General features: G+C 59.6%; 1 protein-coding gene and 1 long non-coding RNA gene across 5 annotated transcripts in view; one reads left to right on the forward strand and one right to left on the reverse strand.

Moving 5' to 3' along the window:
* Nucleotides 1–15,568, forward strand: part of OSBP2 (oxysterol binding protein 2) — a 124,372-nt gene that overhangs the window by 84,933 nt on the left and 23,871 nt on the right. Inside the window, exon 3 of the mRNA XM_055549700.1 lies at nucleotides 13,920–14,176. Coding sequence (XP_055405675.1) covers nucleotides 13,920–14,176 — 257 coding nt within the window. The remainder of the gene's footprint in view (nucleotides 1–13,919; nucleotides 14,177–15,568) is intronic.
* Nucleotides 5,280–9,909, reverse strand: LOC129629613 (uncharacterized). Of its 4 annotated transcripts, none has more exons than XR_008703292.1 (4): nucleotides 9,144–9,907; nucleotides 8,444–9,039; nucleotides 7,287–7,362; nucleotides 5,280–5,558 (listed from the first exon to the last, which is right to left on the reverse strand). It is a non-coding gene; the product is annotated as an uncharacterized LOC129629613 (long non-coding RNA). The 4 variants fall into 4 exon arrangements; XR_008703290.1 differs by lacking the exon at nucleotides 5,280–5,558 and adding an exon at nucleotides 6,337–6,888 and having other exon boundaries at nucleotides 7,287–7,365; nucleotides 9,144–9,909; XR_008703291.1 differs by lacking the exon at nucleotides 5,280–5,558 and adding an exon at nucleotides 6,337–6,785.

A 15,568-nucleotide genomic window follows, 5' to 3' on the forward strand; every position in this document is an offset into this window, starting at 1 on the left:
AGTGTATGCTCCTCGGTTTTGTCTTGCTACAAAGATTTGGAGTGATGGACATGAAAGCCCCCTCGGCGCGTCACAGCTCTAGGGTCTTGGACAGAACGTGTTATAACTCTTAGACAAATCAGTGTTACAGCTCTATTTTATGTAGAAGATAGCAGGAAAATCCATCTTCGAGGAGTGAGATGTCGATCCAAAGCTGGGGCGGGGTGTGGGGGGAGAGAGAGAGAGAGCGAGCCCTTTGGCTCCTCTTTTTATATGCTTTTTTCCCCCTGGGCCTGTCCTATGTAAATTGGGCCAGCCAGGAGTGCTGTTTGTTTTACCTGAGGTCCTCACTCCGGTCCTCAGACCTTCCTTTGTTCTATCTTCTCGGGCTTTTCTCTTCCTTATCTTTTAGCAACCGCCATTCTGGACTCCTTTTCCCTATTCTAACTACCTAACATTTTGATATGTTGTACTTTCTTTATCATTCAATTACAAATATTATCTAATTTTCCTTGTGGTTTTTATTTGACCCATTGGTCATTTAGAAGTGTGTGATTTAATTTTCATATATTATGGTATTTTCCAGGTTTATTTTTGTTATTGCTTTCTAATTTAGTTCTGTAGTAGCCACAGACCATACATACGTCTTATCACTTTAAATTTGAGATCTGATTTACGGCCTAGCACTGCTCTGTCTTGGTGAAAACTTCACATATTGTTGGAAAAAATGGGTATTCTACCATTGCAGGGTGTGGTGTGCTATAAACATCACTTAACTCAAGTTGATGGATAGAGGATACTTGAAGATTTCACATCTCCCAAATCTCTCTTCTGTCTGTACCCTCCTAATTGCTGAGAGAGTGGTATTGAAATCTCTAGCTCTAACTGCAGATTTCACTTCTGGTTTTGCTCCATCTACTTTCAGACTCTCTTAGGAAGTGCACGCCCAACCAGGAGATTGTCTTCATAATGAATTGGCTTCTTTTGTCATTATGGAACTTCCCTCTTTATCTCTGTCCTAAAGCCTCTTTTGAGATGTTATTAAGGTCATTCAGCTTTCTTGTAATTGCCATATGCCCGGTGTTTCCTTTCCTAGTATTTTACTTAAAAGTGAAACCCATCAATGTCTTTATATTTAAAGTGTGTTTCTTGTAGAAAGCATGTGGTTGGTTATTTTATCTATGCTCTAATATTTCAAGGGGTTTTATTGAAGATAGCCTATAATGGGTCTTGCTTTTTAATCCAGTCTGATTAAAGGCTCTGACTTTTAGAATGTTGAGAACATTTTAATTTAATGTAATTATTGATATGAGAAGCCCAGGTAGCGCAGTGGTAAAGAATCTGCCTGCAATGCAGGAGACTCGGGTTCGATCCCTGGGTCAGGAAGATCCCATGGAGGAGGAAATGGCAACCCACTCCAGTATTCTTGCCTGGAGGATCCCATGGCCAGAGGAGTCTGACAGGCTACAGTCCATGGAGTTACAAAAGTCAGACACGACTTAAGAACTAAACAACAACAATTCTTGATGTGTTTGGGTTTATATCTACTATTTTGCTGTTTGTTTGGTCTCATCTATTTTGTTCTTTTTTTAGCTTTTCCTGCCATCTGTGATATTTTTAGTATTCATTTTTCCCCTTTATTGGCTCATAACTGTATATCTCTCTTTTCAGTGGTTGCTGTAGGGTTTACATTAGGCATCTTTGACTTATTACAGTCTTCCTTCAAATCATATACCATTTCAGCTATAAGTAAGACCCTTAACAACAATATACTTCCATGGTCCCTCCCCCTTTCTGATGCATCCTGCTTTACTTTTGAAGATACAACACACGTTTTTAACTTGCTATATGAGTTACCTTTAAACAAAATTTAAAAGGGAGGAAAACCAGCCTCTTTTATGTTCACTCACACATTTATCTTTTCTGTTACCGAACTGGACTCGGGTCCTCTCAGCAAAGCCTATCTGCTGACACCAGTCTGTGGCAAAGGGAAGTTCAGTGCTCATTTGCAGGGCGCCAAGCAAGGAGAAGGTTCCTGCTCAAAGGACCCAAACTCCGATGGCTTTCAGGGATGGTTTGAATTTAAAGGAGACATTTGGGGTGAGGTCTATAGGGTGTGTGGCCTTCTTCTGACTGGTGGGTGGTAACAGGGGAACGTTTCCGGAATCAGAATCGTCAGCCTTCTGGTTCCGACCAGCTTGGGGTCTGTGTGCCTGTGCTCAGCGTACAGTCTGCATCCTCCACCTGCGTGAGGGTCACCATCCTGCAGAGAGTCCAAAGACGTGTGTCTGATTGTCGTGTGAATGCCTTGTGGAGGAACCGGGACTTCGGTTTATGCTGAGTCGTGTCATCGCTTTTCTCCCTTCACCGCTTTTCCTTCGTTCTGCATCCCCACTCCTCCCTGACTAGTAACTGCTTATGCCTGCTCTTCGGAACCCAGGGGGGACTAAAGCCTTCTTACTACAAACCAGACTCAGAGGGGCGTTTGTACCCGAGAGACCCTGCAGGGTCCTGCCCGCCGTCATTTCCAGCCCTCTTCGCTCCTCTGTGTGGATCTGAGTTGCCATTTGGTATCACTTCCTCTCGGCTTGACGAACTTACTTTCACGTTTACTGTAGGGCAGCGAACCACAAGTTCTCTCAGGTTTTATTTATCCGAACACATCTTTATTCCACCTCTACTTTTGAAGGACGTTTTTATCAACTGTAAAGTGCTAGGGTCCTTTCTCCCTGCTCTGTAAGAAAGCCGCTCCTTCCTTGGCTTCTGGCTCACGTGCCCGTCGCCCGGGCACGTCTGCTTTCAGGACCCCAGCATCCAGATCCCGGAGTCAAGCTGCCCACCAGGTGATGGGGGCAGGACCTCTGCAGCGCCCCTGGCACTGAAGGGCGCCGGAAGTGGAGCCCACAGCCCCGGGGTGTGGCGAGACCCGGGCCGGGAGACTGTGCGAACTGCAGGCTGACTGTGTGCTGTCAGCAGGCAGGGAGCCTCTGTCTCCTCTGTCGTTGCCTGGGTCTCTGCCCCCGCCTCGCCAGCTCCAGGAAAGGGGCCTTTTGTGCACACAGCCAGCCCATGGCCCCGAAGTCCTCCAGTCCAAAGTGGCCTCGAAAAACCCCTCCGCACAGCCCCCCAGAGTCCCCCACCAACCTGTTCCATCAGTCCCTCCCCTTCCTGCCCAGGTGGGCCTGGGACCAGGACTGCAGAAAGTTGACCTATTTAAGGGGAGCCCCCCCCAGGCCACTGTGGAGCCAATTGGAGACGGGTCTCAGGTGGAAACCTGGCCCAAAGATGTTGGGTCTCTGCAGAGCTAGGGGTTGTAATTCAAGCCTGCCTGGCCGTGGGGTGTCAGACCATGCGAGACTGTCTTCCGACGCCCGCAAGCGCTGTGTGTATCTTTCTTTCGGTACGTCCAGGTTTCTCCCTCAGTCCCGCCACCTCAGTGAGAACCCCCTGGGCTCTGCAGTTGAGGGGAAGCTCCCAGACAGGCTCAGAGGACCTCAGCTCAGGCTGAGGAGCCTCCCTGGGGGCTCGGGACCAGCTGCTGAGGAGGGGTCCCCAGGACTGGGGCAGGGTGCCCGCTGGCACGGCCCCAGGCGGGCGGGTGGCCCTCCTCTATGAGACGGGGTTCTTCCCTTCACGCCCCCTCTTCCCCCATCTCTGCTGCCTCTCCCCTCCCGGGCCCCACAGAGGCTGTCGCTTCCACCACGTGCCCCCTCCCCACGGTTCCCCGTGGCCATATTCCCCCTGGGCACCAGCTCCTGGTCACCCCCTGCGGTTTTTAGGGACAGTCACTTTCAGTGTCTTCACAAACACCATCACAAGTTGGAATTTCCAATTTCTGTTTCTTCTAAAAAGCAGAAAGCCAACCTCTTGATTTACAGTGAGAAATGTAACAGCCAAGACCCTGAGAATGACGCTCCCTGACCCTGTGGGAACTGTTTTCCGACCAAGTCTGGGTGAGCAGGAGGGCGGAGCCCGGGGCCATCAGACGTCCGTGGTCACAAGCCTTGACCCCCGTTCTCGGGAGCAAAGGGCCAGCGAAGTCCCGCCTCGTTCATCTTTGGCCAAGCTTCCTTCCCGAATGTGGACTTTTCCGGGGTCTGTTTTCAGATTGATTTTCCTCCTTAGCCGTCACGGCTCAAGTGGCTTTTCCCCAGCCAAGCCTTGGAAGCCCCTGCCCGTGGTGGTGTCTGCAGGGGTCCTGCTGGTAGGGCCCTCTGAGCTGTGGGGTGGCTGCCCGCCCCCCTAGTCCAGCAGGTGGGGAGGCGATGGGGAGGGAACCGTGCCAAGGAGGGGGGCTGGGGGTCGGTTCCCTTGAGCCTCTCCCCCCGCAGGCCTTCCCCCCGCCCCATCTCCTTCCCCTGGCTCTGGGTCTGAGCCCCAGTTCTGACTCCCAGGTGGTAGATCTGGGCTCTGCCTGCTCTGCTGGGATGCGGTTACTCTCGCAGTCATCGTTCTGCCCCGTCTCATGGTGGCCTGGCTCCCAGGGCTTCTTCAGCAAACCCGGGTGGGGTGGGGCTGCTTGCTTGGTCACAGGGCCGTTTCCTCCCCCTTCCCTTCCCCCTCCCAGGCGCCCCCAGGATCGAGTGCACGTGCACATCTGCGTTAACTTCCGTATTAACCGTAGCAGTGAGCCTTTCCCCCAGAGCAGTGTGGGTCTGCCCGGTAGACCCCTCCTTTCAGGAGCAAACTCTGGGGCCCAGAGAAGGTAGAGACCTGCTCAAAGTCACACAGCCTACTGGTGGCCAAACCAACACCTGAGCTGAGGCCCCGCCAGCCCGGCAGTCTCCCTAGTGACCTGGGGACATAGGAGACAGCGGAGGCTGGACTGGGCACTGGGAAGCCCCGGTGTCGTCCAGGCGCAGGAATGCCTTCCCCGGCCGCGCCGACCCCCGTCCCCAGCCTCCCCGGTCAGTTGTGGGTCGGGGCTCCCCAGGACGGTGGGTCATGACGAGGACTGTCCACTGTCCCTCATATCCTCCCGGAGGGATGTTCAGAGGCCTGCGAACACACGGCCTGGCCAGGCTCCCAGCTGCACGGATGGGGACCCAGAACAAGGAGAGGAATAAAAGGGCCTTTGGAGGAGCCGGACAGCCTCCAAACACACCCCACCCCTGCTGCTTTCTCTCGGCCTCACTCTGAACACATTCTGCCAGGTTTCCTCTCCCGGGGTTGCCATCAGAGACATGAGGCTGCCTCTGCCGCCCGGGGCCCCTTGGCTCCGAGGTGATGAGCCCCCCGCCTCAGTCACTCTCTGTCACTGAGGCCCAGACACAGCCCTGTGTGGAAAGTTCTCTCATGTGGTCTCGTGGAAGTCTGATTTTTTCCAAGGATAAGCAGCCGTGGCCGTCGTCAGGCCAGGGAAATGTAAGCCGGCAGCTCCCGTGACGGCTCAGCTGTGCCACCCCCAGCTCAGCGGTTTCTCGTGCAGCCGCAGACCTCCGAACTCGAGACCGGTGTGGGTGCTGAGCTAAAACCAAACACTCCCACAGGTGGAGCTCCTTGTTATCCATCCCAGGACGCTCTGATTGTTCTGGGGTCGCTGGTCCCACAACAGGCAGCGGAGGGGTGGGTGCTCTTGCCTGGCGGGGAGGAACGGGAAGGAGGTTGGGCTGACGGGGGCAGAAAGAAGCCGTCCTGGCGTCCCCAGCACAGCCCCGGTCCATGGGGGCCGCAGCTGATGGTGCGATGGGAGCCGGGCGGCTGCTAACTGGTGATGCTGCCGTGGAGAAAAGGCCTCGGAGCAGAGGCGAGACCCCGACACCCAAGCTGCCTTTGGGCTCTGTGGACAAAGGCTGGATTCCAGCGTGGAAATTCTGTGTGATCTCCTGAGCTGCCAAGACGATAAAACTTTCATCTTCTTTGGTTACTCAGAAGGCAGCATAGGGCCCCGGAAATATGGAGCCCCCAGAGCCAGACGCCCGGGGTCCATGGGAGCCCCTCAGCCCTGCTGGCTGTCTGCAGAGCTGGTGGGGGGCAACACCCGAGCTGGGGTGTGGGGGACAGAGAGCACCAAGGCAACTCAGCTGGGGAGGCCTCGCAGTTCTCACCCGGCCACGGAGTAAAACCGCCTGGAGACACTTTTCCAAAAATACTGAGGCCCTTCCCAAGGAGGGTGGGCCTGCCAGGCTTTCTGTGAGCCAGGGGCCAAGCGGTCGGTGGGGTGGAGTTTGGGGGCCTGTGGTGGAGGCTGGGGGAGCGCAGCAGCTCCCCCTCCCCATCAAGGCTCACTGTTGTCTGGGCGGGCCTGGCACCTCGGGGAGGGTCCGCATGCTGAGACGCAGGTGGGTTGGCTCCCGACATCAGCAGGTCAGAGGGAGGGGAGCGTCCGTGCCCCTCAACAAGGGCTCACACGCCAGGGGGTGGGCTGCAGTGTCTCCGCCCACACCCGGCTGGCGTGGAGTCACGCTCTTATGCCCCTGCCTCAGGTTGGCTGAGGGGCAGCCCACTTCTGCCCCTTGGGACCCTGGGCGAGCCGCAGACCAGGACAAGGCAGGTGAGTCCAGAGGCCTGGCAGGGGTGGTGGGGGGGCCATGGAACAGCAGCACCCGGCAGTGCAGCCCTGTTCCTTCAGGAGACCCGTGGACTCCTGTCTAGGGTGGAAGCGCTGGCTGGGCAGGGCGCTCTGCCAGCGGGCAGGGGCTGTGGGTGGCAGGTTGCCTTCAGCGTCACAGCAGATGCCGCAATTGGAACTGCGCGTCTATTTCTGTGCTCCATCTCTGCACCAGCGTTCGCTTCCCTCGAGAGGGGCCCTGCGGCCAGAGCCATCCGTCACCCTGAGGATGGTGCGTGGCCCCGGGTTCTGGGCGCTGCCGAGGAGAGAGGCGCCGGGTCGGTGGGTGTCTCTGGCGCCCCCGAATATGTCTTTCACTCGTTGTCGTGGCTCATGGCTCTGACCCTGGGCCCCAGCCCCTCCAGGGAGAGGAAAGGGAGAGTGTTTCTTTGCTGTCTTGAGATTTCCGCCCAGCCTTCCGCTGGCCTCTCCAGCCAGCGCAGGTTCCCCAGGGGGTGTTTTTCCGTGGGGAGAGCAGAGTCATGCTGGTGACGGCCTCCAGATTCATGTTTGTGGGGTGCGGTTTGTGCCCCCACGCCTCCCGTGGAAGCGGAGCAAAGCCCGGGGCGCCCACCCCTGGTGGCCCACTCAGCCTCGTTGACAGCTGTCCTCGTCGACACCCCGCTGCAGAGGGAGCTGCCCTCGGCACACCGTGCCGACCACCAGAGGGAGGAAGGGGGACAGGCCCACCCGACGCCTGCGCTCTGGCTTGCGCCTTCGCCCTGCCTGCCAGGACTTCGTGATTTATTCTTGTTACCTGATGTTTCTACCAGATCCCGACATGCCCTCCAGGGTCCTCAAGGCCGAGCTTCTCGGAGCTTTTGGTCACCTATCTGCTTTGGGGGAAGGGACATTATTCACCCTGTTTTTGAAAGTTTTTGTTTTTTTTTAATCATTGTTTCCTTTTTCTGCAGAGCCCCCTGCAGGACTAGTGACCCACAGACTCTGCCTTGGGAAGACAGCCCTGCTTTCCTTCTGGGTTCCCCAGTCAGGAAGGACTGACAGTGTCCTGGTGGAGGGGCAGCCCCGTTCCCAGGGGCCCTCGGTGGCGCTGGTCACGTCTGGGCTGGTCCCCCGCCTCACCGTCCAGCACGGAGGCCCCTGGCCTGCCTCGGGGGCTGCACCTGAGGGGTGCGTGTCCTCCAGGCTCTGGACGCCCCACCTGCGGCCTAGTGCGCCTGCTACCCAGCCCTGGGGCTCCTCCGTGGTGTCGCCGTGCCAGCCTCCCACAGGGCGCACCTGCAAGGCAGCGCCCTCCTCCCAAGGCCTCCTGCCCTGTCTTCTGTGGAGTGGCAGGGGGCCGGCCGGGGGAGCGCTCAGCCTGGGTCCTGCCCCCTGGCCTTCCCTCGCCAGCCAGTGGCTCTCCTTGACTGTCTGCTGGTCTCCACCTGCCTTGGCGGCCCACCCCGAACGGCTGTGGGTCGCCTCCTCGGGGAGCGGGACAGGGCTTCCCTGATGGCCCTGCCCACTCTGGGCCCCTGCCTGGTCTGTGACCTGGTGCCTGCCTAGCAAGGATTGAGCCTTGACCTCCGAGAGGCCCCCACCTTCTTCTCACATTTTCAGGTGTTCCTCCTATCATGGAGGCAGGTCCTGGCCGAGCACTGGGGAGCAAGCTGGTAGGTTCAGGGCAACTCTTACTCATCTCCAGCCACAGTGGCTGAGGGGGGACGGTCTTCACCCAGTGCTGGACTTGGAGGTGCTTGTGGGCAGGTGAGGGCAAAGCCAGGTTGAGAAACAAGAGAGAAACAGTGCAAAACGGGGCGGCCCCGGGGTGCCCGACTCCACTTCCCCACCGTGCCCCTCCCGCACCTTCAAGCCCAGCCTGCACTGCCCCCTGATAGGGCTTGCCCACCCAGAAACTTGATCCATTTTCCTCAAAGATGGGGAAAAAAAAAAGTTCTAAAAATAGCCTACCTGGCTCTGCTCTGCTGGCTGTTTCCGTGGCAACCCTCTCCTTCCCAGGAGTTCCAGGTGAAAGGGTTCCAGCAGCCCTGGTCCGGGTGGTACCCGGGGGCTCCTCAGTCACAGCCGGCCAGTGGAGGCTTTAGGAGACCCCCAAGTGGTCAGGGAGAGGTGTGTGTGCGCCAGGCTGGCGGGAGCTCGAAGGGGCCTGTGAGACCTCTGCAGGCTGCTCCTCGGTGCGGCGGCTGAGTGACGGCCCCCAGGGTGTCTGTGTCCTAATTCCCAGAACCTGCGAACGTGTTACCATCTGTGGCAGAGGGATTGTGGCCACGGGGTTAAGTTGAGGACCCTGAGCTGGGGAGGTTACACAGGACCCACCTGGATAACCTGGGGTAATCACTGAGTCCTTGTGAGAGGGAGGCAGGAGGGTCAGAGTCAGGAGATTGGAAGATGCCGGTCTCCTGACTGAGGATGGAGGAAGGGGCCACGAGCCAAGGAAAGGGAGCAGCCTCTATGAGCCAGAAAAAGGAGGACACGCCCTCCCGAGGAGCCTTCAGCGGAGCGCAGCCTCGCGGCAAGCCCGCACTTAGGGCCTCCGCCGTCCACGGCTGTAGGAAATTAAGTCTGTGCCACTTGAAGCCGCAGGAACCATTTCCCAGGGCTGCAGTAACAAGTCTCCACAAACCCATGGCTTCACACCACGCAATTTTACCTTCTTACAGCTCTGGAGCCCACAAGTCCAAAATCAAGGTGTGGGCGGGGCTCTTCTCTGGCGGCCCAGGGAGAGTGTGTCCAGGCCTGTCCCCGCTGCTGGTGCCGCTGGCAGCCCTCGGCTCGTAAGTGCTTCACTCCAGTCTCCATCAGCGCGTGTGTATTCTGCCTCTTTGCCTTTTACGGTAAGATCCGTCATGGCAGATCAAGGACCGGCCCTACTCCGGTATTATCTTAACTAATGGCACCTGCAGCAACCCAAATAAGGTCACATTCTTTTTAAATTTTTACTTACTTTTGACCACAATGGGTCTTCATCGCAGGCTTTCTCTAGTTGGGGTGAGCGGGGCTGCTCTCCAGTTGCAGCTTCTCATCGGGTGGCTTCTCGTGTTGGAAGCACAGGCTCTAGGCACCCAGGTTTCAGTAGTTGCGGTTCTCGGCTCAGTGGGTTGTGGACGACAGGCTTAGTTGCTCCGTGGCATGTAGGATCTGCCCGGACCAGGGATCAAACCCGTGTCCCCTGCATTGGCAGGTGGACTCCTATCGACTGTGCCACCAGGGAAGTCCTGTGGTCACATTCTGAAGATCCAGGAAGGACATGAATTTGGGGGGGGCACATTAGCCAACCCAGGAGCCCCCAAGGGTTGGAAACTCCTGCACTGGCCGTGGACGGCCATGCTCTGCTGGCCCGGTTGGGGTGGATGGAGAAGTTGCAACTGCTGCCTTGGGAACGCATCAGTAACCTCAATGTCATGGATTTATTCTCTTCTAGCAAAAAAAGGAGGATTCGTTTTTGTATTTAGCCAGTGAAATCCAATGGGTATTTTGGGAGTTGGTGCTTTTCTAGAAATGGTGGTGTCGGGAGAACAGGCTGGAGCCCTTGATTCCACGGGCTGTCGCGGCACGTGGTCCCGCCATCCCAGAGCCGCCGGCATCGTTCCCTGACCACCCCCTCCAGCCCCACTCCCCGGCTCGTGGGCCAGACTGGGGGTTCTTCCTGTGCTCCACAGCCGGGAGCTGCCGTTTGCTGTTGTCACTTGAGCCAGGGAGGCTCCGGGCACCCCTGGCTGAGGAACGTCATTCTTAGAAGGTGCCAGCGCATTGGCCTGGAGTTCCCTGGGGAGGAAGGGCAGCCCTGGCCTCCCCACCTGCAGGCCAGTGTCGGCTCTCAGGAGTCGTGGCCTTTGCGGCTGGTGGAGCAGCTCTCTGGGCTCCTGCTTAGTTGCTTTTCTGTCAAGTTTTTTTTTAATATTCTTAATTATTTTTAGCCATGCTGGGTCTTCGTTGCCACACATGGGCTTTCTATGGTTGCAGCGAGTGGGGGCTACTCTCCAGTTGCGACGCTCAGTCTTGTGGCTTCTCTTGTGGCGAAGCAGCAAGGCTCAGCAGTTGTGGTTCACGGGCTTAGCTGTCCCGCAGCACAGGGAATCTTCCTGGACCAGGGATTGAACACGTGTCCCCTGCATCGGTAGGTGGATTCTTAACCACTGGACCACCAGGGAAGTCCTGTGTGCAGGTTTGATCTGAATGTCAGAAGCCCCAGGAGCAGCAGCGTGCAGGCAGGCAGGCGGGCAGGCAGCAGGGGTTCAGCACAGAGGCGGCCAGGCCCGGGGGAAGCAGGCAGGAGGCCAGGTGGGCAGAGCTGCTTCCTCCTGCCCTGGCCTCCTCCTCGCCGTCCCCCCCAGCTCTCCTGTCCTTCCTCCGGCACAGACACTCCGTTCAGCCCCCTTGGGCCAAGCCTCTGCTCTCTGACCCCTTCATTTTCTCGCCCCCAGGACAGTCTGGCAGGCCCTCCCTACGGCTGCGCTGTGCCGAGTCCTAGCCTTTACGCGGGCACTGCCACCAGCCAGGGCTCCCTTGTAGCTGGGAGCGTGGCTTCGACGTGGCCCTGGAATTCAGGCGCTGCTGCTCTTGCAGTTGCAGCATTTCTGTAGGGTTTTGAGTCTACGGATAGTTCAGTGTCTGCCGTGTTGTTGAGATGTGGGCGGTTACTTTGTTCCTCTCACGAGCTCATTGTCTCTGAGTTTTAGTCCCAGTGGAAGTGGGGACACAGGACATGTGGGGTCAGAAAAGCCTGAGAACCCCCAAGGCCACCTGCTCGAGAACCACAGTCTAAGCCACTTTGCACACGAACGTCTTCCTTCCCCGGACGACATGCCCGCCAGCAGAGCTCCCTTCTGAGGTGGGGGGCGCAAAGCAAGCCGCCCTGTTCATGCACGTGAGGGGATCTGCTAGTCCATTTTTCAAAAAGTGTGAGTGGAGTTAACGTCACCCGTCCTTTCTGCCAGCCTGAGCACGGTCACATCGAGTGGTCTCATTTGCGTCTCTAATGAGCTTTATCTGTGTGTCCAGCGTGGATTTGCTGCTTGCAGAGACCCCTGAATTGAGACCTGGGACTCGACATGGCCAGAGTGCACCATTTGGGGGCCAGGGTCCCCTTCCTCGTTCAGCTCCTCCCTGCACTCCGCCACCAGAGCCTCCTCTTTAACGTGGACCTCTGCTCAAATGCCCACACAGTCCATTTGGCCACAGGATGGAGGCCCAGGCTCCTCAGTGTGCCCTTTCCCTGCTCCAGCTTGCGGCTCTGTGCCCCTTCTCCCAACCCTGCCCTCCTGTGTGTGACTGCTGCCTCTGTGCAGGCCTCCTGGGACGCACCCAAGATCAGTCGTCCGTTCACTCTCCTCTCCCTCCCTCCTTGTGCCCTCACTGTCTCTGGGAGGCACTGGCTGCCCCTCCCCACAGGGCAGACTGTGCTGCTCAGCAGTTGCTGACCTAGTGCCTTCCCATCCCGCCCCAGACACCCAGCCAGCGCCCCAGGAGCAGAGCAAGCAGCTCCCTGTGTCCCTGGCAGCTGGACCTGACCTGGACCCCAGAGCTGCTTGCTGAGGTGCAATGACCTGCCCCCCACCCCAACTCCTGGCCGCCCTGCAGGATGATGCTCAGAGTTTGGGCAGTCAGTTCTTGCTCGGAGTACAGGGGCTCACGTTCCGGCTGACCACAGCCAGGGTCCCCCCCCCCATGCCCCTCCTGGTACCCAGCAGCAGCCACGCTGACCGATCAGTGGCCGTTCTGGTTATTAGACATGGTGAGCCCAGGAAGCGAGAGGAGGTCGCGTTGTAACTCAGAGCCCCGGCTCTGAAGCTGGCAGGCCTGGAGGCTGCAGAACCCGCGACCGTGGCCCTGGGTGATCTCAGGGCACCTCCTGCCCCCGAGACCCACCTCATTAGGTCATCAGCGTGCACTCACCAAGGCAGCGCCTTGCCCAGGGCCCGGCACCCAGATACGTCCCAGCCATTTGAGCCTTTCTCAGGTGATCCAGGAGGAGGAACCGCCTCAGTGCAGACCACCTGGGTTCAGATCCACCTCTGCCCCCTAGCGGCAGGGCCCTAAACCCGCGATTCAGTGTCAGGAGCTGCGTTTTCAGACCTGCAGAGTGGGAACAGTCGCTGTCTGCCGGCCACCTTGCGGCTCAGCGTTCTCGCTGGTCAGGCGAGGGGTCAGGACCTGGCCCGGCACGTGTGGTCTCCAGACGCCGGGTTGCTTCAGGGCTGCCGTGGGGCTGGATGGGTGGGGTGAGCCCTGCCCCCCCACCGCCTCCTTGCTGGGGGGACCCTCCACAGCTGGCCAGGCACTGCCCCCAGCTCAGGGCGTGCGCAGCGGTGACTCAGCCACGGCCGCCCCCACGCACCCTGCCTGCCATGGGAGGAAGTCTGTTCCCTCACGCTGTGTACTTTTTTCAAAAATCTGTATCTTGGGTTACAGATTTTCGTCATCAAAAAAAAAAAAAATATATATATATATATATATATATAAGTTTCTTGCTGATTATTTCTGAAACAAGGCATCTTAGAAACCCTGGGCACTCACAGGCTGGTATCGAAGCAGCTGCAGGGCCTGGGCCAGCCGTCCACCCCACCCCACTCTCCACAGAGGCCCCCTCAAGCGCAGGCTGGGCCAGCCGGGGGCCAGGCTCCAAGGTACCCCAGACTCCCAGGATGGGGTGCCGAGGGCACCTGGGGCCCCATGAGAGGTGAGGGGGTGGCGGGAGGGGAGTGAGCCAGGGACCCCTGCAGCCCGGCGTGAGGGGGCTGCTCTGGAGGCAGATAGACTAGCCCGCGGTGGCGGGGGCGGGGGGAGTACAGGGCCGGACTTCACCTCGCCGAGCCCTGTTGCCTGTCTGTCCCCCGGGGACGGTACAGTCCTTGCCTGACAAGGCCGTTGAGAGGCCACGGCCAGTGTCTCCACGCAGAAGAGCCCACAGGCGAGTGTGGCCTTGCTCCTTGGAGGAGCCCTGCAGCAGCAGGGAGGGGCTGTGACAGGGGCCTGGGGGGCGTCCGGGGGGCGCTGAAGGTGGGCCGACGTCAGGCCAGGGACACAGAGGGCAAGCCCTGGGGCACGAGCAGCACTGTGTCTGCAGGGAGTGGGCGGCTGGGTGCCTCTGGGGGGCGGGCGGAGAGCGGACAGCAAGGTGAGGTGCGGGGAGTCGGGGGAAGCGGGGTCCGCCGGGCCTGGCCTGTGACTCGGGGCCTCTGCAGGTCTGGGATGGGAGCTGCCCACCCCTGCCTGTACCCCGCAGAGCTCAGCCAGGCCCTGTCATTCAAGCTGGTTCCCCTCTCCATCCCACCCGCCAGGGGGCTGCGGGACACCCCGCCTTCACCCGCTCACTCTCCCGGGCAGCTCTACCTGCTCCTCCGTCCTGGCATCACCCCCCCCACCGCCCCGCCCAGGGGCCTCGGTGTGCGCTGGTCCCTGAGAACCACGCCGCATCTCTCCACAGATGACTCTGGGGACGACGAGGACGGGACCCCCTCCCCAGCGGACAAGAGTGAGCTCCACGGCACCATCAAGAGCCTCTCGCTGAAGCTGGACGACCTCAGCACGTGCAATGAGCTCGTGGCCAAGCATGGTGTGGCGCTGCAGCGCTCCCTGAACGAGCTGGACGGCCTCCGGATCCCGGCTGAGAGCAGCGAGAAGCTGAAGGCAGTCAACGAGCGGGCCACCCTCTTCCGCATCACGTCCAATGCGATGATCAATGTGAGTGCCTGGGCCCGTGGGAGGGGCCGCTTGCTCCCCGGTGGGTGGTCTGGGCTGCCCCTCCCTGCTGTCCGCCTCCTCCATGTCACCCCATCCACGCCCCTGGGGCCAGGCCAGGTTGCTGGCCCTCACTGTCAGGTGGAGCCCGGAGCTGGGCGTGGGGCCCGGCGGGCACTTCAGGCCTGGGCACAGGAGGCCGTGCTGAGCGGAGCAGTGAGCTCCGTGCCCACAGCAGGGATGCGGCTGCCACACTGTCCCAACACAGCTGCTGCCCACCCCCCGTTCTCGAGTGCCCAGCCCAGACGTGTCTGGGACCCCTGACCAGGGGGGCTAGTGCACATGGGGGGGCCCTGGCATTGGGGGGGTATCCCTCAGCCAGCAGAGCTTCCCAGCTGAGGCTGCTGCAGTCTTGCCCACCTGAGAGTAAGAGGCTGAACGAGGGACCACGTATGTGGACTGAGGGTTCAGCCCCCAGGGTCACCCTCTGCACGGGTCCCAGGAGCTACACGGCAACATGACCAGGAACCCAGAGGGTGTCTCAGTGGTGGCGGAGGACAAGGCTGAGCCGGGCCGCAGGGCCCGCCCTCTCTCGGCCTGATGAGTGCTCCCTCTGGACACAGGCCTGCCGGCCACAGCCTTCCCTCCAGGTGAGCCCCCCAGGAGGGCACACCCCAGCTGGGATGGCGGCGCTGGGAGCCAGGGCCAGGTGTGGGGAGTGGAGGCGGGTCCAGAGGACGAGGCCAGGGCAGGTGTTGGGCTGGCCACAGCGGCAGCAGGCAGTTCCCGGCTGGGGACTTGGGCCCTGCAGCAAGGGGCCTGGGCAGAGGCTGGGCCGTCCGTCCAGCAGCAGGGGAGCCGAGGGCAGTGGGATGGCGGGGGCTGGAGCCCACTGCATGCCCGGCCCCTGCACCCCGTCCCCGGACTCCAGGGGCCTGGGTCAGCGCGTGTCTCCTGGTAACAGGCTTGAGGGCGAGAACGCGCTCGCGGGTCCCCGCAGCTCCCGTGACCTGGCCTCCCCGCTTGCCAAGCCTGGAGCCGCATCATCTCCATGGGCAGTTCTGGGTTTTCCCAGATAATGAGCTGCTCAGTTGGCATCTCTAGGCAAAAGAATTTATCGGGCATCAGAGGCTCATCAGTGTTTACAAAGCCATCAAGACGGCTCGCCACCTGAGCGCGTGATGAGTTGTGTGGCGGGAAGGAAGCTGAAGCCCCGGGGTTGGTCAGGAAGCCCGTGGGCAGCTCTGGTACCAGCAGACGTGGCCGCGTGGCGGAGCCTGCGCTCTGCCCGCCACGAACGTGACCCTGAGGAGGGCCTCGCCCCATCTGGCTCCTGTGAGGGGCCGAGAAGTGAGGTGCTGGGAGGCCAGGCTCGAGCAGACGCCCATTCCTTCT

The sequence above is a fragment of the Bubalus kerabau genome, chromosome 16 (genome assembly GCF_029407905.1).
Source record: "Bubalus kerabau isolate K-KA32 ecotype Philippines breed swamp buffalo chromosome 16, PCC_UOA_SB_1v2, whole genome shotgun sequence".
Classification (NCBI taxonomy): domain Eukaryota; kingdom Metazoa; phylum Chordata; class Mammalia; order Artiodactyla; family Bovidae; genus Bubalus; species Bubalus kerabau.